Genomic DNA, 24,738 nt, shown 5'->3' on the forward strand with positions numbered 1-24,738 from the left:
GAGTGTGAGACTTACAGAATATCTTTATATGACTTGCCCTGTTGTTTAGTCTTTTTTCATTGTTTTTTTCCTTCTTCGTAAATTCCCAGAACTCTGGATGGGTTTTACTCAGAGGGGAGTTGCCTTAACAAGCTGCAAATGCAGACAGATAGCTAACTAACTTGGGAAGTATTCCTGAATTTAGCCTTCAAATCTGGAAATGTGAATTCTGCAGAACAAAAAAAGAGATCAGGAACAAAATAGCTATACTTAACTTATAGTGGTCCTGTTCCATTCTGAATTGTAGGGAGGGAAGTGGAACAAGTGAAGAAAGCAATTAAGAATTGCTGCTGGGAATAAATTGCAAAGATCAGACTCTTAAAAATTGGTAGAAAATAAGAAGAGATGAAGGTGAATACAGTGATAATCTGAACAGCAGCATTAGTGATAAATACAAGAAATCTTTGAAAATTTGTATCACTTTACAAGTACTGTAAAGCCATTCACTTGCATTTGATGTCTGGTGTAAACTTCCATGGCTGTCTTTCTGGAGTGACAGTCTTGATAACAATTAAATATAGGCTTGAGAGATGGGCCAGCATGAGCCTCAAGAAGTTCAACAAGGCCAAGTGCATGGTTCTGCGTGTGGATCAGGGCAATCCCAAGCACAAATACAGGCTGGGCAGAGAATGGATTGAGAGCAGCCCTGAGGATATTGGGGGTGTTGGTGGATGGGAAGCTCAGCATGAGGCAGCAATGTGCGCTTGCAGCCCAGAAAGCCAGCTGGATCCTGGGCTGCATCAAAAGAAGTGTGGCCAGCAGGTCAAGGGAGGTGATTCTGCCCCTCTACTCCACCCTGGTGAGACCCCACCTGGAGTACTGCATCCAGCTCTGGAGTCCTCAACATAAGAAAGACATGGGCCGTTGGAGCAAGTCCAGAGGAGGGACAAAAAGATGATTAGAGGGCTGGAGCACCTCTTCTATGAAGGTAGGCTGAGAGAGTTGGGGTTGTGCACTCTGGAGAAGAGAAGGCTCTGGGGGTACCTTAGAGCAGCTTCCCAGGACTTAAAGGGGGCCTGCAGGAAAGATGGGGAGGGACTTTTTGTGAGGGCGTATAGTGACAGGATGAGGGATAATGGCTTCACACTAGAAGAGAGTAGATTTAGGTTAGATATCAGGAAGAAATTCTTCACTGTGAGGGTGGTGAGATGCTGGACCAGGCTGCCCAGCGAAGTTGTCAATGCCCCATCCCTGGAAGTGTTCAAGGCCAGGTTGCATGGGGCTTTGAGCAACCTGGTCTAGTGGAAGGTGTCCCTGCCCATGGCAGAGGCTTAGAACTAGATGATCTTTAAGGTCCCTTCCAACTCTAACGATTCTATGTAGGGCAGCAGCCATCGTTACTTTAGAAAGCAAGAGAAGCAGTGGATCAGGGCTTCATGATTGGATCATAAATCAATATGAAAATACACAGGCCTCGTGGATATTGCATTGTATTGTTTTATGGAAACACCATGACTTGGAGAGTTGTGGAAAGCCTGTAGTGTTCTCAGCAGTAGGAGGGCTGGAGAAGCTTGATCATAAACCTTCAAGTTTATGCACTGGCAGCATTGTGGTAAGGAATTTTAGCTGTCCGTTAATCGCTGTGACTGGCTGTGAAGTTGAATTATTTCTGAAGCGTGTGAAAGGAATGGCCAATTTGCCATGCTGCTACACTACTTTCCAGCATTGCATCTATTCACCTGTCTGGCAGATAAGCAGAAAACTTTCCCTTGCTGCAGGTGTTGAGCCTGAAGTTCTGTTGTGCTACAGGTGGAAAAGTGCATCTCTTGTATTTTTGCGGTTGAATAACTGGCTGCAGTGTTTGGACTTTCCTTGCCTGTTTCAGCAATGTCTGAAGCTACAAATCAGTACTAGAACCAAGCATGATGGAAATAGTAGACTAGCATAAACAGTGTTACCTAATCTTGTTCCTTGATGTTCTGATTACTGTGTAATAATTACAGTGGAGCCTACTCTCCAGCTTCTTGTTTACTTGAAATCACTACTCTGAAATATTTTTAAGTAGCTCAAGGTAAGTATCATGGATATTTTTCATCTGGACAGAAAGAGAGTGTAAGCATGAACTCTAGAGTGATACTCTGAGAAGCTGACTCCTAAGTCATGCAAAGCATCTTTGTGTAGTGTTCTTGAAAGCACTCAGTTGCAAACTTGAATCTGAGTAAATACATTCTCGTTAGATAGTAATAAGAAAGCTTAATCAGCAAGGAAGGGCAGTTATACCTGAACTGCAAGACAAGCTCCAGGTAGAACAGGGACTGCAGAAGTGAAACACTGGTGCTAATTGAATAACAATCTGATTCCCCATCTCTTTGCTCTTCCTATGTTTCCTGCAGAACAAGGTATAGAGGACTTGAGCAAACCTTTCTCCTCTGTGGGTAAAAGGGATGTGCTCAGTGCAGCTTATCTGGAAAGTAGCTGGCTGGAATATATTGTACTCCCATTTTTACAGAAAGCAGCTGCTTAGACCAAAGACTTGTACCATTCTTTGTGCGCTTGAAAGCTGATGTTAATAGGAGATAGTAATTTCAGCGGGTTTAATTTGCTTTGTGGATTCAGTAGTCTATGGGCTGCAAAAGATAGTTAAGTAAAGACTAAAGACTTTGTCAGCAGGCTTCAATTTACTATATAAATTCATATCTTTTATGGGAGGTAAAAAGATTAATTGAAAGCCATGACTTTAGGTTCTCACTTTCAAAAAATCTAAGTGGGAGTTAAAACAGAGATTCCCCAAGTATATTTGCAGAATTATTCCCATGTGCTGGCTTCTTTTTGGAAGAAATTTAATAGATAATATAAATGTGTGTGTGTAGCAAGAGAGAGCATATACATGTGTAGATACATACTTACATGTTAATACACAGAAATTCTTAGATCAACAAAAGTACCTGAATGATAAAGGAAACTGTTGGTAAAACTTATTGTGAATGGCTAGTTGATAAAGCAGGCTCTTCACTGCTGTTAACAGTAGTCTTCTCTTTGGTTAGTAAGTTGCTATTTTATCAGGAATGATCTCTTACAGAATTATGCATACTAAAGCATGACAGTGTGTCCTGATACAAGTTAAAAGCATCTTTTAACTACTTTTTGGAGGAGTTCAGATAGAATATGCATCAAAATCCAAGTGTTTTTTGTGTAGAAACCTTTCCAACTAAAACAAGAAATTAGAAATTCGTGCTTTCATTGTGCACATCGTATCTAGTTTGGCTTTGGGACTCCTGCTGAGTTTATCCAAGTCCCAGTCTTTGTCTAACCTAATTGGCTGGCAAATACCTGTTCTACCTATTTTAGATTCAATTCCATCATTCTGAGAGTTTCAAAATTTTAGTTGTTGCGAGTTTTTTACATTCCTCAAGACAGTGAAGTTTTGTGAGACAGGCAGTGTATATACCAGACCTATGCAGATGTGGCCACTCCCATGTTTTTTTGTTTGCTTTTTTGTGGGTTTTTTATGAAATTCCATTTAATACTTTTTTGCTGTTGATCTGCAAGGAGCTTCTGGTAAAGACATCATTGTGTTGCCCCTGGAACCAGCTGCATGTTGAAGGATGGTCACATTCTACAACATAGTAGACCCTTGGGGAGCCACTGATACCTCCTGCCTGTGAAGAATTTCTGAAACTCCTTTGCACTCTTAAGATGTGTGGCTTGTGGCTCTCAAATAAAGACTTGCAATGGGGTTCACAGGGTCATGAAAGTTGGTAGATAATCAGTGTAGTTTCAAAACGTTTGCTTTGGGGAAAGTTTATAGTAGTGGCAGGAGATAATAGTCTGTAGGATTGGAAATATAATGCCTCTCATTGAGTTGTTAGCCCATATCAGGAAAACTCAATTGAGTTCATGCTTTGTAGTAGCTGACGACAGGAAATAACATTTGGTAGCCTGACCTTTATACTCTGTTCCCTCTACTTTTTACTGGTGGTGATAAATATGATGTCTTCCTTCTGCATCTAAATAAAGTTAAATAGTTAAGATTTCTTTAAAAATAAAACTAAAAAACACTTGGATAGCATTTGCCTAAAGAAACTTAATTGTGAACTTTTGTTTGGGGTTTAGTGTTTGTTACTTCTACAAATTTGAATGGGCTTTTTATATTGAAATGGTTGCCTTCAACTTCTGGTTTCTTTTAAAAACAAACAAAAGTAAAAACCCCAAAAGCAAAGACACCACTGTCATCTTAGATGCTTTTCAAAGACCCTGCAGAAAGTAAACTTTTCTCTTAGTGTGTTGAACTTCATTTTGCTTGAATTCGTATTCTATTTCCTGCTGTTCTTAAAACAGAAGATTCTAAAGGTAGCTTAACCTAATGAATGCACTTCAAATCAGTGGTGATAAAGTATTTGCTCTTGAATCCATTATTAACCTGGACCTTGCACAGGAGTCTAAATGCTCAATCAGTTCTTTTGCAATGTGACTTGTGTAGCTGTCTTCTTCGTATTTCCGTTCCTAGTGCCTTGTGTAAGTTGGTAGACTGTTCCTCATTGTGTGATCCTGTCAGGGCCACCTTATTCAAGGGGTAAACTAGTGAAGGTAAACTTGAGAATATTGAAAAGAATTAATGACTGTGACAGGATGCTTGCCTTTAATCTGTTTCAGTGATCTGTCATCTTCTCAAAGCATTCTCCAGTTCCATAGGTATATGCTGGGGGCATTGAGGGGGGGGGGGGGGGGGGTGAAACAAACAGAACTCCTTTGGTACTTTCATTAAGCTAGGTTGCTTTTCTTGCAAAGTAGTTTGTAAATAAATACTGTATTCAGGCATAAATTCATCTTGAATATGTAGGGAGTATATGGAGACAGTGTTTGTTTAAAAAAAAAAAAAAAAAAAAAAAAAAAAAAAAACAAACAGACAAATTACTTCAGTGTGTCAAACTTCCATACTAGATCAGATTTGACATGTCCTGCTGTACAAATGCAACGACTTGACTTGAGGCCTAGAGGTGAGAGAGGCTTCTTGACTATGTATCCTGGAAGATGCTCTTCAACATCCATGAAACTATACTTTTTCATGTAGAAATCCCATCCCAAGAACATGCTGCTCATTTTTAGTATGTACTGTTGCATGCCTGCTACTGCAAGTTATTATTGACAGCTGACTTTGTCATCATTGCTGTGGTTTGTCTGCATGGCAGAGAAATAATCTTACTCCAACAGTACTGAAGAGATCATAATTATTGCATTATCCAGCATGTTTGTTTGTATTTCCATAGCCTTACGATGCTCCACTGTTCTGTACAGTCTTGTGTATTGCTGTCTCTGTTTAGTTTTGGTTTTTTTGGTTGTTTTGGGGTGGCTTTTTTTTTTCAGTTGGACCAAGTACAGTGGATATAATGTAAGGTTTCTTATTCAGGAATACCTTTAAATGCATAATGCTGTTTTCATTTTAGTGATTTTTTTTTAATAAGTAATATATGGAGGAGAGAAGAAGGCTTATGTGACACATTCTTAGAAGAGGGACTTACAAAAGCAGGAATTCCATTTTGAGTGATACAGTTAAGTGCCTAAAAGAGCATAAATAGTCTTCAACAAGTAATGTTAGCAAATACTGTATTTCCGTATACATTATATTAACAACACCTCTATTACGTAGCTTAACTTGCTTTGCCCTTGTTGTTTCCATGTGCATTTCCTATTCTAGTCTTGAAAGTGTTTATAATTTCTGTTGGTGTTTTTGGTCCATTGATCAGTAAATAAGGTACGAAAAAAAGCAAGTTAGACCCCAAAATAGAGTTGGTTAGAAGAGGTCAGCAGTATAAGAGCAGAGCAAAGGAAAGACATAATGTGACACAAGGGAATAGGGTAAATTTGACAAACACAGGTGAATAGTTAACTGAGAATAAAATCTTGTGTGCTGACTGTTTCTCTGATTATGTTTAAGGTATGTATGACTTTTCTACCAGAAGAGTTGAATGAAGAAGTTAGGCTCCAGCTCTGGGTTGTCCTGCAGAGAGGCTATCTTGACTATGTGCGAAAAGAGCGAGGGAAAGCCAGGAAGGTCCTAATTTATGCTAGCTGCCTGAAAATAGCGGTCATTTTCTCTTACTTTGCAGTTTCAATTAGGCTTTTTTGGAAGAAAGAGAAAAAAGGATACAGATGTACAGGCAAAAGGCTGGTTAAGCTGTATCCGAACCATCTCTCTACCTCCAGGGTCAACAGTGTGGTGGGTGTGGTGCCCACTTCTGGCTTTTGCTGAACTGTTACCAATAAAAACATCTTAAGCAAAAGCAATGACGCTGGCTTGTGCAGGAAGAGAATGTGGCAAGAAATAACGCATTTTGCCCCTCCTTTTCTGTAAGGGGAACTCTGAAGAGCAGGTGACCAGAACTGCTGTTCCTGACATAGTATTTATGTAACAGCACTAGACAGCAGGTGACAGGTACTTGTGACAGTATTCTAGTCCTTGGTTGAGGAAATATTTAAAGTTCCTTGCATCCTCCCCTAGAGATACGATACCAGAATCTCACTAATTAGTAGTGCCAGTTCAGGTAATTAATTTTGTGGAGGTCAGTGGTGCTACTTTGCACCAATGGGCATTACGTATTGCAAGAAAAGTTAGTCAAGTTATAGACCATAGCTAGACTACATCAGATAATACTTCAAGCTTTTTAGCTGGAGAGGGATTGCTTATAAACTGTGCCTCAAAAAATGCAGGGAAAATTAAAGAACCTTAGCCAAGGGTTGAAAAGAAAGTGACCATGGGTGTTGACTACCTCAGAGCTGTTATCTCTCTGAATTTGTTTTAACATCTTTATTACAGAACTTAGGTTCTGTTTCTTTAATGCAAGTAATGTCTTGCTATCAGATAGGGTTTTTTGTCTTCAATGCAGCAACTATTTAAAAAGTCAAAATTTAGTATAGTGAAATGCTCTCACTTATCATTTGGTTTGCAATGGTAGCTTCCATTGATTATTTTTAGCAAATATATGTTTTTGTCTTAGATTGTATCTCCTTTCCTTTTCCACTTCAAGGAAGACTAAACGATTTCTGGAATTCTGCTGATACAAGTTGTTAAAATAAGAGATTACTTGTATTCAAGCCTGAAAAGCTTGTAGACCTCTCTCAAGCTGATGAAGATTGTTTGTTACATCTGGCTGTTAAGATATCCATTTTAGCAGCTCAAGCAAATGTCATCTATGCTACTAGAATTTTGTATGAAACTTCTGTATCCTGTATGTCTTTTCCTATGAACTTTGAGAACTTGGACAATTATATTTTAAATACTGGTAGACAAGCAGTCAAAATTTCCAGTGATACTGGTAGACACTGCAGTGTAATAGGAGTTCCATATGCTTTTACCCTTTTTCTTCGTCAAGGCAGCAATGCCATGCTCTGTGGCAAGGGGAGAAGGTATTACACCACTTAGCAGATTAAGCATTAGGAAAAATGGCTTGTAGTATGTCATGATGCAGTGTGGAATGTGCTTGTACTAAAAATGAACGCTACCCAAAAAAGCCTTTTTCATTTGAAGTCTGTTTCATTTTCTTTTTTCCTAAATTCTGTATTGATTTGCACTTTCATGCTTACTTTGCATGACAGCAACCTTAAGAAATACTGCCTGTTCACTCCTGCTTGTTTGTTGTACTTCATCCACCCTTTAGCATGTATATGAAAACCGAGGCTGTTTTAAAAAGCTGAATGTGCTCCCTCTGTGGATGCTGCTGACACCATCTGGGGGGATTGGAGAGGGCAGCAATAACACTGTCAGAAGAAGTTATTCTTGTAGAACCCTCACCAACAGGTGAATGTATTGGTGAGGAGTGAGAGAATTTTCAAAGCGTGGTAGCTCATACTGCTGCTTGTACCATTGTTCCAATTATGTGAATATTGCTGAAATTTGGAGTAAAGGTAGGAGCAGTTGAAGGGAAACTTTTAAGTTCCTTGTTCCTGAGTTATAGAATCATAGAACGGTTTAGGTTGGAAGGGACCTTAAAGATCATCTAGTTCTAAGCCTCTGCCATGGGCAGGGACACCTTCCACTAGACCAGGTTGCTCAAAGCCCCATGCAACCTGGCCTTGAACACTTCCAGGGATGGGGCATTGACAACTTCGCTGGGCAGCCTGGTCCAGCATCTCACCACCCTCACAGTGAAGAATTTCTTCCTGATATCTAACCTAAATCTACTCTCTTCTAGTGTGAAGCCATTATCCCTCATCCTGTCACTATACGCCCTCACAAAAAGTCCCTCCCCATCTTTCCTGCAGGCCCCCTTTAAGTCCTGGGAAGCTGCTCTAAGGTACCCCCAGAGCCTTCTCTTCTCCAGAGTGCACAACCCCAACTCTCTCAGCCTACCTTCATAGAAGAGGTGCTCCAGCCCTCTAATCATCTTTTTGTCCCTCCTCTGGACTTGCTCCAACGGCCCATGTCTTTCTTATGTTGAGGACTCCAGAGCTGGATGCAGTACTCCAGGTGGGGTCTCACCAGGGTGGAGTAGAGGGGCAGAATCACCTCCCTTGACCTGCTGGCCACACTTCTTTTGATGCAGCCCAGGATCCAGCTGGCTTTCTGGGCTGCGAGTGCACACTGCTGCCTCATGCTGAGCTTCTCATCCACCAATACCCCCAAGTCCTTCTCAGGACTGCTGAGAGAGTTCCCCCTCAACTGTGACAAGAGGACAGATGTAGATTTTCTTCTTGAATGCATGCATGTATAAACGTGTGTACCTTTTCTTAAATAATTCTCCTTTACTCTTAGGGTTATCTTCCATCATACTAGGATTTAATCTGAATTACTGCTCATGTGGAAGAGGGTCATAGGTAATCCTGTGAAAGGGATTACAGATTTATGTTCATTTTTAATAGCCAAGGCTTGATTAACGTGCCTGGGTTAGGGAGAAAGGAATACTTCTTTCCGTTACATTTTTTTTTATCCCTTAGTGCATTGATCTACAGATTTTTTTTTTGTTTGCACACACTGCTGTCAATAAAAAAATATTTGAGTATGCACCTCCAATGTATGTATAGTTCATTTATAAATTATCTACATGTACTGCTGTACTAATACCTACATTATAAAGCATTCCCAAGAAATAGAAATTTTAAAAGGTAAAGATTAATATTTGAAAATACTTTGTTAATGGCAAAACCCCTTTTTGTGCTTACTAAAAAAATTGTTATGAATATTCGTATTTATTAAAATCTTGGCTTAACACTTTGTGATACAGTGGTTTGAAGGTGTGGTTCTAAGTTGAATTTATTTTGGTACTTAGTTTTAATGGCTGTCATAGTTGAAAAAGATACCTCACAAAATACATGGATCCAAATGAAAGAAATGCATCATTAACTGTGCTTACTTATCAAGATACTATTTTTTTCAATCCCATCAACTAATTATGCAGAGATTTTTCTTAAAATTCGACTAGTAAATTTCCATCTGCCCTAGTGTCAATCAGTTCTTGCAAATTAATCAGAAGGGGTTGAAGTTTTATGTTTTTAACAAATGGGTTTGAAACTCACTGAATCTTTTTGGAAGATTTTTAAACAGGTTAGAAATTTCTGTCTCCAACTTTCTAAGTGTACAGGTATGGTAGCTTTTATAGATGATACACATTGTTTTTGGCAATAAAATCGCACCGTGATGGAAACCTTTCCAAACATCTGTTTCCAAAATGCTCTCTCCATAGCATGAGTTTCTTTTGAAAAGCAGTTGCTTTCTCATTGTTAAAATACCACCTTCACCTGGAAGGAATACAGGAAGTGTTTATACTTTCAAAAATATGTGCTATGTAGCATACTACTGGTGACCCCTTGTTTTCACAGAAAAGCTTAGCAAATTCGGGACGTTTGTTTGTTTGTTTTTTTAAACAAACAAAACCCCCAGACCACATCAAAAACTAATCTTAAAGGTCAACAGTGCTTTTAATCAGTGAACCTCGCTTAGTAAAAAAGATTGTTATGGTCACTCGCCATCTTGTTACAAGGTATTGTAAAAATGTTGTTATTTAACAGATTTTTTTTTTTTTTCATAAAATTAACCACATCGATGACATCCTTTCACACTTTGTACACTTCTGGCTGCAGATTCTTTGCTGCAATTACTTCCCTATGATTGATGCAGTGGATGAATGTCATGTGCAGTGCTATTTCTATAACCTTTACTAGAATCTGGTTTGTATTCCAGTCAAAGCAGCCACTCCATCAGTGGTTACAGTTGCACAGTTTTTCCATAAAACTTTTCTTTTTCTTTTCTTTTTCAATTAAATACATCCTTTGGTGTTGAGAATGTCTTCTCTGGTATATCTTTCCTTTAATGGCTTACCAAAAAAAGTAGTTCTTCATGTGTTTCACCACTGTAACAGAATCTAGCAAATACTGTAAGTTGGGACATGTTAGAAGCATCTGTACTTCAACCATAGAGCAAACTTACAGTGTATGATTTGTTCTAGTACTCGTTTCTTCAAATCTTCACCAGTGTTTTCTATACATCTTTCAACAGTGTTTGAAGTGCTGACCAAGAAATGCACTTCAGTTTGTGTCAATGTTGTTTTCCATGCGTTATTTTAGCCATTTTTACAGCAGCAAGAAGTAAATTCTTCAATAGCATGTCTCATTTTTTTCCCTTGCTCTTGGGGAGCCTCAAAAGAGGCTTTTAAACATTTATTGTTAAATTTAGTGAAATTTTTATAAAGTACACGATTGAGTATGGCATAACTTGAAACATTGCTGGAAAAAACAGAGGTTTGTCGTTGTGTTCTGGATGGTTAGTTTTCAAATGTCTTGCTGATTGTGATGGCTTCATACTATTGTTAGCTAGTATCTCAAGGCACAGTACACATTTAGGGCAAGGCTAATTGTTAGCAACAATGGATGTAAACACATATATCAAATAGTCTTGATAATTCTGATTTTTTTGGTCCAGTATCTTGTCAGATGCAAATAGATTGTAATTGTTTTTTACCTTGCAATTTGGCTGATGAAAAGCTTGTACGGGAATGGAAGTGTCAGCTCTGCCATTTTCTTGGTGTTTGCTTGTGCTTACAGTATTAGTGTTATCTTCAGTCCACTGTTTCTTTGCAGGAGTCTTTTAAAACCACTTCTCCATTTTGTGAGGGTTAGTTTGGTTAAAACTAAGTAGTATAATCCATAAATCCATCTAACCAGGCAGAGGCAAACTGCAGTATGTCGCAGTGCACAGAAAGGGAGTAAAGGAGAGATTGCATCGCTGTCACCCCTCCATGTTGTGGAGCTCACACTTCCCCCAGGACATCTCACCTACTGTATGTGACACAGTGCCCTCAGACATATGGACCGAGTGAGATTGCCAGTATCAATCCATATATTAATGTTTGCAAAGTTGAATTTGTGGTTTGTTTTGTTGTGGTTTTGTTTGTTGTTTTGGTCCCCCCCATCCCCCCCTTGGGTTGTTGATTTGTAGTGGTTTTGGTTTTGTTTGGTTGGTTTCTTGTAGGGTTTTTAGATTAAAAATAGATCTAAATAGAAGTTCCAATATTTTCTTCGGATACCCCCATGGATTGTCTTGTGGATCTCCTGGCTGGCTGCACCCTTCTTTGGAGACCACTGCCTTTGTGTGCCTGTAGTTTTGTCTTGACAATGAAGTGTGGTGAGGCTGGGATACTGGGGAGCTGTTTCTTTTTTATGAACACCATAGGGCGAATACTGCAGCTAAAAGATTGGCTCCTTAGTGGACAGTAAAACCTTTAGTTAAATTCTGGCATTCCTCTCATCAGTTCGCAGAAGTATGGATTGTCGTTGTTACCAGGGAGGCTGACTTTCAAAGATATGTTTCTCAGTTAAGTCCTGAGGCAGGGTGACTCTGGATCCTGCTCATGTGATAACGAGGAGCAATGACTCATTGTTAAATTTTGTATCGGTCAGCACTGCATGTGAAACAAAAATAAAAAGCCAAGTACAAATAATGTCCCAGTGATTCTACATCTGCAGAGGCAAAGTACTAGAAAAGGTTGGTCTGTGGATGCTGAATTGATACACTAGCAGTTTGCTGCATCATATATGCTAAACAGAAGTTGAAACTGAGCACAACAGTAGTTTTTCAATAAGACTTCATTTTCAATACCACATGTTTTCATTTTGGATACTGCTTAACAAACACGGCTAGAAAATGTTACAGAAACTTTTTACTTTTCCATTTGTTGTGAGGGGAAAGGTACTTACTTATTCTCTTTTTGTAACATTTGTTCCTTTGTCCCAAGCAAGTCTTTGCATATTTTGGAGACTTTCTTGATTTTTAGAAAAGGTTAGATAGGTGTATGTTTTCACTTTATTGCTGCTGCTTTCTTACAAGTATTATTTAAAAAAACAAATAAGGTGCTCCTTTATATCAGAAGTTGATCAGTAGTCTGGCAAGTTGTTAGTCTGGTCTGATGCTTGTCTAAAACTGTTTCCCCCGAGAGATTACTAAAACCAAGAAAACCCCCAGTTGGCAATCAAGTATATTCTTTCTTTCTGTCTGCGTTGTAGAGGCTTACCTTTAGACATAATTAAGAAATAAGTCTTAGACTGAAAATTTCCATTCAATTTCTGTTTGAATAGGTAACTAGTCTTGTTAGGCAATAGAGGTGTGTTTTGTGTGTTGTTGATACAAAAAGGTTTTCTTTTAACTGCTGGCATTTACAGATAATTTGGTTAGGGAATTAATTTTCCATTTTATTCCCCTCCCCCAGTTTAAGAAAAAACTTCTGTGAGAGCAGAGGCAGTGCCTCATAGAGAGAATGGCAAACTAAGTTCCCTGTTCTTCAGCCTTCTCATGATGTCACCTGTGTGAGTGTAAAATGGGATTAGGTAGTAGTAAATTTTTCTTTTAAAAAAATAAAAATAAAAAGTAAGCGTGATACTTTGAAATGATGATATATTAGTGTTATATTTCTCATTGTGATATATTACTCATTGTGAAAGAAGATTGTCATTAGATCAAACTGTTTTATTCCTTTGGAACAGTAAAAAGCAAGGACATGGTCTGCACCCAGCAGTGTGTGATATTTTTATACTGGCATAAACACGTTCTCTTTTGGATCTTTGACTGTAGTGACTTAAATGACAAAAATAAAAATACCATTTTTCTCTCTAATTTTGGAAATACTTTTTATGCTGAAAACTGAGCACTTAACCTGTAACTTTTACTGTATGGTGTGTGTTTTGCTTCAGGTTTCCCAGTGCTGTTATAGTTGGTTTAAATCCTTTAAATTTCTCAGGGGAAAGTCCTTTGATGTATGGACTGTGGCAGATATTGGGGATTTATAGCTATTACATGTCACGTAGTGCTGCTGAGTACTGTCTCAACAATCTGCAGTGTGTCTTTATTGCATATGTTTATGCAGAATTTACACATTTATAGCCCCATTTCCTACCTCCTTTGCAAACAAGAGCTTTAGGTTTCTGGGTTGTAGTACTGTCTTCGTAGAGGTTGTACCTCCAAGTCAACATTTTGCCGAAGCTCAGGTTGAAACATGGTATGAAAGGGCATGATGAAATAAACATGTTTTGGTAGTCCTCAGAGCCTATCAGTTACTTGTCCTGTGGACAGTGAATAGGAAAGTTCTTCACAATTCAATAGAAATGAACTCACATCTGTTAAGATTAACTTTTTTTTTTTGTATGTGCTGTAGTTTCATTAGGACCTATGAGAGTGTGTAGCTCACATGAAGAGGTATACAGGCAGAAACTCTAGGGTAGTTTCACACATCTGTATTAATCTAAATGGTTAAGACTTGAAGTAAGCTCCCCCCTAACATAGACTAGACTTTTGTGCTTGAACTCCTATAATGCTTTTTACTAATGTCAAACTCTTTTTCAGCATGTATGAATACTGCCATATCGTCTTAAGATTTGATAAATGTTTTAGCAAGTCCTTGCTGTTTCTCTAGTTTGAAGATTGCTTGCTGCTACTCAGGTTGTCTTCTCCCATTTCTGTGTGCTGATGTAATGCTGTGGGATAAGAAAGCTTAGTAAGTCGTTAGTGATGCTATGGCCTTTAGATTTTATTTTTCTGTTTTTCTGTGTCCTATGTGCCAATTACCTGTTAGTCTACGGCAGTGATCCTGTATTGTCCTTCGTACATGGTATTATTAGGACAGCCCTAAATCAGCTGCGGTGAACATTATTATTTGTTCTTTCTTATTTCTTGTCATTTTCTTTCTTTCTTATTTCTTGTCATTTTCTTTCTTTCTTATTTCTTGTCATTTTCTTTCTTTCTTTCTTTCTTTCTTTCTTTCTTTCTTTCTTTCTTTCTTTCTTTCTTTCTTTCTTTCTTTCTTTCTTTCTTTCTTTCTTTCTTTCTTTCTCTCTTTCTTTCTTTCTTTCTTTCTTTCTTTCTTTCTTTCTTTCTTTCTTTCTTTCTTTCTTTCTTTCTTTCTTTCTTTCTTTCTTTCTTTCTTTCTTTCTTTCTTTCTTTCTTTCTTTCTTTCTTTCTTTCTTTCTTTCTTTCTTTCTTTCTTTCTTTCTTTCTTTCTTTCTTTCTTTCTTTCTTTCTTTCTTTCTTTCTTTCTTTCTTTCTTTCTTTCTTTCTTTCTTTCTTTCTTTCTTTCTTTCTTTCTTTCTTTCTTTCTTTCTTTCTTTCTTTCTTTCTTTCTTTCTTTCTTTCTTTCTTTCTTTCTTTCTTTCTTTCTTTCTTTCTTTCTTTCTTTCTTTCTTTCTTTCTTTCTTTCTTTCTTTCTTTCTTTCTTTCTTTCTTTCTTTCTTTCTTTCTTTCTTTCTTTCTTTCTTTCTTTCTTTCTTTCTTTCTTTCTTTCTTTCTTTCTTTCTTTCTTTCTTTCTTTCTTTCTTTCTTTCTTTCTTTCTTTCTTTCTTTCTTTCTTTCTTTCTTTCTTTCTTTCTTTCTTTCTTTCTTTCTTTCTTTCTTTCTTTCTTTCTTTCTTTCTTTCTTTCTTTCTTTCTTTCTTTCTTTCTTTCTTTCTTTCTTTCTTTCTTTCTTTCTTTCTTTCTTTCTTTCTTTCTTTCTTTCTTTCTTTCTTTCTTTCTTTCTTTCTTTCTTTCTTTCTTTCTTTCTTTCTTTCTTTCTTTCTTTCTTTCTTTCTTTCTTTCTTTCTTTCTTTCTTTCTTTCTTTCTTTCTTTCTTTCTTTCTTTCTTTCTTTCTTTCTTTCTTTCTTTCTTTCTTTCTTTCTTTCTTTCTTTCTTTCTTTCTTTCTTTCTTTCTTTCTTTCTTTCTTTCTTTCTTTCTTTCTTTCTTTCTTTCTTTCTTTCTTTCTTTCTTTCTTTCTTTCTTTCTTTCTTTCTTTCTTTCTTTCTTTCTTTCTTTCTTTCTTTCTTTCTTTCTTTCTTTCTTTCTTTCTTTCTTTCTTTCTTTCTTTCTTTCTTTCTTTCTTTCTTTCTTTCTTTCTTTCTTTCTTTCTTTCTTTCTTTCTTTCTTTCTTTCTTTCTTTCTTTCTTTCTTTCTTTCTTTCTTTCTTTCTTTCTTTCTTTCTTTCTTTCTTTCTTTCTTTCTTTCTTTCTTTCTTTCTTTCTTTCTTTCTTTCTTTCTTTCTTTCTTTCTTTCTTTCTTTCTTTCTTTCTTTCTTTCTTTCTTTCTTTCTTTCTTTCTTTCTTTCTTTCTTTCTTTCTTTCTTTCTTTCTTTCTTTCTTTCTTTCTTTCTTTCTTTCTTTCTTTCTTTCTTTCTTTCTTTCTTTCTTTCTTTCTTTCTTTCTTTCTTTCTTTCTTTCTTTCTTTCTTTCTTTCTTTCTTTCTTTCTTTCTTTCTTTCTTTCTTTCTTTCTTTCTTTCTTTCTTTCTTTCTTTCTTTCTTTCTTTCTTTCTTTCTTTCTTTCTTTCTTTCTTTCTTTCTTTCTTTCTTTCTTTCTTTCTTTCTTTTCTTTCTTTTCTTTCTTTTCTTTCTTTTCTTTCTTTTCTTTCTTTTCTTTCTTTTCTTTCTTTTCTTTCTTTTCTTTCTTTTCTTTCTTTTCTTTCTTTTCTTTCACCTGCAGGTTTGCTTTGTTGTCTTGCATTAATTGGTAAGGTCATTGAATATTGACTTTTTAAGTTTTGGGTTGTGTTTGGTTTTTTGTTTTTTAATTTGTCAGATGTTACTGTTAGTTGATATGCAGTTGGGTTGTATTAGTCTGCTGTTGTCCAAATCAGGCCAATTTATTGTGAGAAGCAGTGTTTATGGTCCTTACTTTTCTGGTCCTCTTCATAAGCCTAATGGGAATTAATTCCCAGACTCCCAGCATTGTTGAGAGCTAGTTGGCAAGATAAGGAGTCTATGTGTTTTGTCTAAATATTGAGTATTGTATGATCCACATCTGTTGACAGATTGGTATTACTTACTGGAGACCTTACATGATAGCTGGCTGATCTGAAAGAAAAAGATTTGGAATTAGTTGGGTTTTTTGCATCCAACTCCAGAGCAGCTAGCATTATCTACTAGACTTTTTTTTTCTTCTATCCCAGTCCCTTTGGTTTTGAACTTACCACTTAATTCCTGTGTTGAAGAACATCAAAATGTTTAAAAGTTCCCATCAATTGTGAATCTAACTGATGTAATTTTTTGCTTACTTAGATAAATGAACTGGATTTTGTTTTTCCCCTGTTGTCTCTCCACCATTCTCTCCTGTAGCTGGTTTACATGTTTTTCTTAATGTTGGCAAGTTGTTTTACGAAGATAGCTGATTCCAGTGTCACTTGCCCCATGCTACCGTAGAAAAGAGGTACTTTGTTTTGGTTGCTTCTGGCTCTGTGTGCAATTGAACCTATGGTTGGCACTATGTTGGTGGGTCAGAATATTTTACTGCTGTATGGAAAGCTAACTTAATTACCATCCTTATGGCTTAGTGTTTTACATGTTTTATAGATTTGGTAATTCACATTATTACTGCCCTCTTTGAGCAAGCCTTGTCCTGCATGGAAGTACTTGATTCCTTTCTCCTCCTCCAAGGTTATGTAGGATTTACACATTTTGGGTGGTTTTTTTTGTCACGGGGACTTGTCTGGCTGGTATTTACTTGTATCTCAAGATTCCTCTATGCTGAATTTTCTTCTATTACTCTCCATTTATAGTTAGTGCTTGCTTCCACAGTTCCCTTGACAGTTACTTATGTGCTGTGCTGAGGAATGCTGTTGTTTTATAATTACCTGATCTACCCAGCATTAAATGCTTACATTTAGTGTAACCTTTGTGTACAAGCACGCTATTACAATTAAAATCTCTTTGGAAGATCATCATGGAGTGCCATTAATTTCTGGTAAACAGTTTAAACTCTAGTCCTGTTCTGGATCGGGTGCCTGCTTTATTTGGCAAGTGAGGTTAGTGTAAGCCTTTGATGACACAAACAGGAAGTTTGGGAGCAGCCTTGTTGCTTCCCAGTTTTCCTCTCGGCAGGTGCAAAGTGCAAGGTGCAACCCAGCAGTGCTGTGTTTCTCCGTGTCTCCCTCTTCAGAACAAGGAAGCTTCAGCATGGGTCTGTTCCTCTTTCTAAATTGACAGTTGCAGATGGCTGATTGAGTCTTCAGGAGTCTGTTCGTGAACAGCTTCATTTCTTCTTTACTGGTACAGTTTTGTTGGTGTTAACAAAAGCAGAAAGAGGAGTGATTTTGCTCTGTTTTGTGGTTTTTAAAAGCTGCCAATGAAGTATATTCTAGGGCAGAGGATGATCAATCTGTCCTGCCCATGCGTGTTGTCCTTCCCCCCCTGCCCCCATCTGACTTCTCCACCAGGTGGATCATACTGGCAAAGATGGGCTAGGTTTTGATGCCAGCTTTTGGTTTTGTCATTTTCAATTCTGGCTTCATATTTACTCTGCTTTTTAAGTGTTTGCAGTCAACGTGTACATTATTTGAAATTATTTTGCTCTGTGGTGGTGTGATTCTGATTTTTTTTCCCTCATGATATCTTTGAAATATGGTGGTATTAACCTAATGAGGAGTCGTATTAAAGTTTTAACTCAGCTACCTTGTGGAATTGTTTTAGGAAACCAATTGTTTCTAAGTTTTTCAATTGTCATAAAATAAATATTTATCTTTAATTATTATGCTTTCTAAGTATGTTAAATGTGGTGTAAAATGAATATACAGGTGGAATAATCTGGCAGCTCAAGTATATGCCAAGGAGAGCGCCACCATCAGTGACAAATTCAGAGTTGTATGCGTAAGGAATTTTGTTGCTGTTATTTTAACAGATAAAGATGGTCTGCATAGATATTTTTTTTGAGAGAGAGAGAGAGATGTGCTTCTAATGTTGTTTTTTTCTTTTTTTCAAGGAGTACTTATGATCTATAAGGATGGAAAACAGTCTTTTATATTTTAGTTGGACAGGTCTTGGAATAGACTTCAGTGTTAAGAGGTGTGTAGGTATATGTGGGGTTTGATGGAGCTAAACAAGGATTTTGGAAGGGGAGGGAATGAAGTTTGCGTGGGTAAGAAACGTTTCTACCACTTTGATTTCTCTTGCTTGACTCATCCATATTAATTTGTATGTTCTTGCTTTATCTTGCTTTTTTTAGGTTTCACAAAGAGTATCTGATTACACTCTGAATTCTTATTTCCTGTTTATTTTAACTTTATTCATCTCAACGTATTTAATCGACTGCATCCATTTGTATGTTACTTGTTTGTCTGGTTTAACTTAATGATTTTATAGGTGAAGCTATGGCGATATTTTTTTTTTTTCTTTTAATCCTGTTACCTTGGCAATTATTTAATATCCTGCTGATTTCTCATTGCAGCCGATCAGATGACGATTCCGGGTCAGCATCAGGTTCTGGATCTGGTTCAAGCTCTGGAAGCAGTAGTGACGGAAGCAGCAGCCAGTCAGGCAGCAGTGACTCTGACTCTGGTTCAGAGTCAGGCAGTCAGTCAGAATCGGAGTCTGACACATCTAGAGAGAAGAAACAAATTCATGCGAAACTGCCAAAAGTTGATGGATCTGAGGTAAACAAAACATGTAAATGAACCCTTTAGGGGAGAAAAAATATTTAAAAAAATCTTTCTGTGCAGTTAGTTTCAAGAGCAGTATTCTTTAAAAAAAATAAAAAATAAAAAATCCCAGAGGTAATGAGGTGTTTTTAATTAGATTTTAACTGGGTTGGATTAGTGAATACATGTGCTTAGCTGTCTTAAATATTGGGCTAAGTTTCATATGAGTAAGTACTTGAATTGATGCTTTTAACATTCTCAAGTTTGTAAGTATTTTAAGTTAAGTGCTTACCTAAATTCCATTATGCAGAAACACACACTAATTTACTGGAACGTACGGAAGACAAAGGCCCACATAATGTTGTTCTTTCTGAAATTCTATTTTTGACGTTGTTTCTCTAATCCATAGTTTCCCTGTATCAATAAATTATTCTGTAAAATGTCAAGATTACATGCAGTTGGCTTTCTTTGTCGATAAGGTTACTTATTCAGGAAAAAGTGGTATCTAGAAGTCTCTTAAACCCAGTGGGCCAAAATTACCTGCACTCTTCTGTGTTATGTGGACTTAATTGGGTGTGGTAAACTGTATTTATGTAAGGTAGTCATATATTAGTTACCATAGGAATTGAAGGCTGTTAAGGATTCTCCGTTACATTTTTTGTTTGTGTACTTCAGTATTACTGTATGAAACAAAAACAAAACCTGAAAGTATTTATCTGGGTCAGTTTAAAAATTTAATTTTTTTACCTTAAAAATAAATAATTTATAAATAATAATTTATAAACTCTGTAAATGTTTTACCTTAAACCTACATGACTATTGTTAAATGTGCTGTAGAAATTGTCATGGCAATTATTATATCACATTCTGTTCTACAGAAATCTTACTACTTTAAAATGCTATCTGATATCATTAGTACATGCAGTATTTTGTAGTGAATTTTTTTAATTGATAAGATCAGTTTTAATAGTTATGCTACTAAGAAAAAGTATGTGGTAAACTGTAGATTTTCAGTATGTTTAACTGACTCTTGCATCTCTATTCTTGTTCAGTTTTGGAAGTCTAGTCCAAGTATACTTGCTGTGCAAAGATCAGCAGTGCTCAAGAAGCAACAGCAACAACATAAGGCAGTTTCATCAGACAGTGGCTCAGAAGAGGTGAATAACGTAACTTAGATTTTTAAAACATAAACATGCCCATCTCATTGTCTCATATGTCAGAAAAAAAATACGTAGAGCCAAGTTATATTCTCTTAAGCATGTGTAAAAGTCTGGGTTTAGTCTATAAAAGTAACGTACAAATAACTGATATTTTTATAAGGAAAAGTAAAAATATCACTAGTTTTCGAGTGAGTTGTGCCAAAATTATATCAGTCATGATTGTGTTATTTTTAGATAGATACTCTGTGATATGGACAAAAATTTCAAGCCACACGGTATTGACTTTCATTGTATTTTTGGCTTCTTGAGTTTTGTAAAGACAGTTAAAAATGCTAAAAGATATTTTTCAGCCTGTTTCTGTTCAAAGGTAGCTGCTATGGTTTTCAAAAGTTCTGTATGGAATAGAAAACTGGTTTTGCAAATTTTCTTAACAGTTGCTACGAAAGAATTCTTGTATTTTAAGAATGACATCTGCATTCTAGGTATTCTAAAACCTAAATCATATGCTAAAGAAATGTTGACTTTGTGCAGTAGGAACATCTTTTAAAGACACTAGTGACTATGAAATGGAATTTATTTATAAAGCAGACTTTTTCTCCTTCATTACAAAAACTATGAGGTGTAGTCACACTCATTTGGTTGGATTTCTGGTTTTCTCTGGTTTAGCAGCTCATCATTAAAACTTAAACGCAGAACTTAATCATCTATCGTTAAAACAATAATTTATGGCTGTTGTTAAGTACTGTCTTTCTGAAATATGTTTTTCAGGATAAATCTTAATCTAAATCTAAACTTAATCCTGATGAGACTGCTTTTAGGAGAATGTAATTTTAAGAGGGTTCTTGTTTTTTTCTTTGAGCACAGAGAAAGAGGAAATATGCTGTTCTCAATATTGTATTAAACTGGTGTTTAAATGTGAAAGAGAGTGGAAAGTCAGAAAGTTCCTGAGGGTACAAGATTTTATTAGGGTTTTGATAGAACCATTATCTTGATTAAGTTGGGGCAGCTTAAACCATGACTGTTTTTACATAGGCACAAGGGTTATTTTTTAAGACGGGTTTTTTTTGGTGATGTTCTTTAAATCTGTGCTGGCACAATGTATTCATAGATGGATAAATACAAAAACAATAGCAGTCTTTATCTCATTTTGCATTAACAGCTACGCTGTGGGTGATGAAGAGGGTAAAACATGAATAATATGCTTCCAGTTTGAAAGTGGGAGTTGATTTTATCTTTTTTAATGTTAGAAGTACTACATTCTTTTTGAGATAATGATATGTTGGGTTTTTTTCTTCACCTGCAAGGACTCATCTAGTAGTGAAGATTCTGCAGATGACTCATCCAGTGAAACCAAGAAGAAAAAACATAGAGAGTAAGATATTTTCATCAGTAATATCATATATTTTTTTTTGTCACAGTGACATAGGCTTATAATTCATGCTTCATTTCGCCACACTTGAGATGCTTAAGTTCCCTTTTTGATTCATCTTGATCTTGCATTTCCAATTTTGATAAATGTATTAAAATATTTAAAGTAAACTCTCTAAGGCTGTATCATACTCATTTCTGAGCAAAAGAGTCTACAGTATTGTTCAAAACCATTCATCAGTGCTTTTATTTTTAAAATACTTTGATTCAGTCTATCTTTGAGCTGAAGAGCCTCCCTAAAAGTTCTTGTAGAAGTGGGAAACTACTTAAGTAGGTTGTCTCACAAAAAAAATTAAGTTAGAATCCCTTAGTTAATCCCCCCCGCCCTTGGACATGTTTAAAAGTTAATATAGTTGTGATAGTATTATTGACTAGCAAAGAATTTTAACTGAAACTAAGCTCCTTCTAAATGATGGATCAAAAAGTTTGTGAAAAGGATCATATGTTGTTATTGTGGCAGTGACCTGCATTTTTTATGAATGGTGTGTAGAAATTGAACTGTCCTATTATTCCTTTTCTCCCAAATAATGAATCACCTCAGTGTTCAGGGTTGCCAGTACAATATCTTCAAGAAATGGTAGTTGAAAAGGAAAAAGAAAGGGCTATGGGGGGGAAAAAAAAAAAAAAAGTGCTAACTATGCAAAATGGTACTTCCTTAGTCATGAGCTGTTACTCACAGTGTTTTGTTAGTTAAGAATTTGATTGCATTTAATAACGTATTTCGTTAAAGGAAGGGTATTTAAGTTTAGGAACCCATAACCAAATAATTTTGTATATCCAGTACTTGAATTTTTGTTCTGTGGCTCTTCAGAACAAGTATGTCTGCAGTCATTATCTGACATGCAGATTGGAGATTTCTCAATATGTAACTTGGTACATGATCAAGCCTTGGAGGTTGGAGCTTTGTGTCTGGTTTTTATATTTCCAAATAAATACAGGTCATGGATTTACGTTAGTATTATTTCAATTTACTGTTTGCAGAAAAAGTATTTTAATAAGACATTCTGTACCATTGGCCATGTGCCGTCTGCTCAATAGACCCATATATGTATTTTTCTTGGATGACTGGAACAATGGGAATGTAATTTCCTCCAGGACCCAGTGTCCTGGAAGACAGGAAAGAGAAAAGAAGAGAGGGATTAAAGCACTGATTCCTAGCCTTCCTGATTGGAAATTTAAGGAAGAGATTTCTTGGTAATATTCCAGTTTTGAACATTACTACTGCTCTAGCACCTTGGTCAAGCAGACTCGAACCTGGTGTTAGTATAAGGATTTAGCAGTGTTTCAATAATGTGTACCATTCTTTTTTTCTTTCTTTTTCATGAAGCTATTAAGATTAAATTTGCCCATATAAAGTCAGAGTTTGAAGCAAGTTACTGTTTATCAGTGAGTACATCTTTCCTGTTGCAAAGTAGAAAATCTCAGTTAAGCAGGAACAAGGAGATCCTGCTGCTCAGTTGCAAGTGTCTTCTTACTCATAGTGTCTTGCCTGGTTGTGAAGCACTAATCTGGGGGCTCATTGAGAGCTTTTGGGCACCAGTGATAATCACAGGTTGCTGCAATTCAAGTTTTTCTGGACGTTTCTCAAATCTGCCTCTATTGTTTTTTGATTCCTGTGCCAAAGTTGCTGGTGCTTTGCATGTGCCACAGGAACCACAGGCATTAGGCAATACGGGACTCTCCAGAATGTAACGTGACAGGGCTTTACGATTTGAGCATGTGTAAGTTCTGATATATATGTGTGACTTCTTAAATGCTTTGGTTTCTTAATGTCATGTTAACTCATTTCTTCATGCTGAAATTTATACAGAAATCCAGATTTTTGTTTCATTTTGGATTTTAAATTTACTTTGTGATTACAGAAAACTTAGTCCAACTCCCATTGAAGCCATTGGTCACTTTTACTTCCCTGTTATTCATTGATGGCAATTTTCCATCTCATCAGCTGAAATAACTGTTACAAGTTTTTTATTTCTGTGACCAATGTTGAAATTACAGCAGATACCTTGTGGATGAATACCTGATTTCAAAAAGAAAAAAAAAAAACAAAACACACACAAAAAAAAAAATCACCAAAAAAACCCCCCCAAAACATACCCAAAAAAACACCCAATGTAAGTTACTCTTTTGTCTCTCAATACGTACAGTGAAGACTGGCAGATGTCGGGATCAGGATCAGTATCAGGAACTGGTTCCGATTCGGAATCGGAGGAAGACAGGGAGAAAAGCAGTTGTGAAGAGAGTGAATCTGACTATGAGCCAAAAAACAAGGTCAAAAGCCGTAAACCTCCAAGCAGGTAAGAAGTCGTGCATTTGGATACTCTGGTACTATTTCTAATAAACAATTGAGTATTTACTGCTAGCCTGTACCTACCAATGAAAACATTAATGCTTATTAAACAAAGAGGGTTTTTTTAAAGCTACGTAAGATGTTAACATGCTAATGCTTTCTAGTGAATACCTTTTCCTGTCTGCTGTAACTGAAAGTGGAGTAACTGAGCATTCATGAAATACACACATTCAGAAAGCAATACAGAAGATTTATAGCTGTGCCTGTTTAAACATCTTTGTTGTGTCATACCTTATTGTCTTCAAGAATTAAGCCAAAAAGTGGGAAAAAGAGTGCAGGACTGAAAAAGAGGCAACTTGATTCGTCGGAGGATGAGGAAGAGGAGGAGGATGATGATGATGATGATTACGATAAGAGAGGATCTCGTCGCCAGGCAACAGTCAACATTAGTTACAAAGAAGCTGAAGAAACCAAGACAGATTCTGATGATTTGCTAGAAGTTTGTGGAGAAGATGTCCCACAAACTGAAGAAGATGAATTTGAAACTATAGAGAAGTTCATGGATAGTCGAGTTGGCCGAAAAGGAGGTATTTTTTTTGTTGGTGGTGTTCTTCAGATCCTGGAGTGCATTGTGGTGCAACTTCAGCAAATGTTCTCAGTTGTTGGTCACCTCTGGGGTTTATAAACAGCAATAATTTTCAAGTTACCAAAAAGTCATTGTATTTTGTCTTTCACATTCGTCAGGATGTTCCTTTTTAAAGTCCCTTCTAAATGTTGCAAAGTGAAAATGTGGAAGAATTGCTAAGTAGAAAAGAAAAATGAAGTGGAAGATAGATCCTTATTGCATAAATGCATACCATATTGTTATGTCACTGTTTGTACAATTTAGTGATACTTGATCAGTGTAAATTATGTACAGTGGAGTGGAGAAAGGGCACTAGATAGGAAAGCTGACTAGTAACCTGAACTCTGAACGATAGTGTTGGCAAGGCTGAACTGCTGAGATTATGATTTCAGTTATTGCTGTA

The 24,738-nt window shown here is 36.5% G+C and overlaps 1 protein-coding gene across 1 annotated transcript in view; it reads left to right on the forward strand.

Annotated features, from left to right (window-relative positions):
• Nucleotides 1–24,738, forward strand: part of CHD1 (chromodomain helicase DNA binding protein 1) — a 57,388-nt gene that overhangs the window by 2,233 nt on the left and 30,417 nt on the right. Inside the window, exons 2-6 of the mRNA XM_009889698.1 lie at nt 18,643–18,847; nt 19,885–19,989; nt 21,297–21,364; nt 23,568–23,717; nt 24,017–24,297. Coding sequence (XP_009888000.1) covers nt 18,643–18,847; nt 19,885–19,989; nt 21,297–21,364; nt 23,568–23,717; nt 24,017–24,297 — 809 coding nt within the window. The remainder of the gene's footprint in view (nt 1–18,642; nt 18,848–19,884; nt 19,990–21,296; nt 21,365–23,567; nt 23,718–24,016; nt 24,298–24,738) is intronic.

The sequence above is a fragment of the Charadrius vociferus genome, unplaced genomic scaffold (assembly GCF_000708025.1).
Source record: "Charadrius vociferus isolate BGI_N301 unplaced genomic scaffold, ASM70802v2 scaffold377, whole genome shotgun sequence".
NCBI classification, from domain to species: Eukaryota; Metazoa; Chordata; class Aves; order Charadriiformes; family Charadriidae; genus Charadrius; species Charadrius vociferus.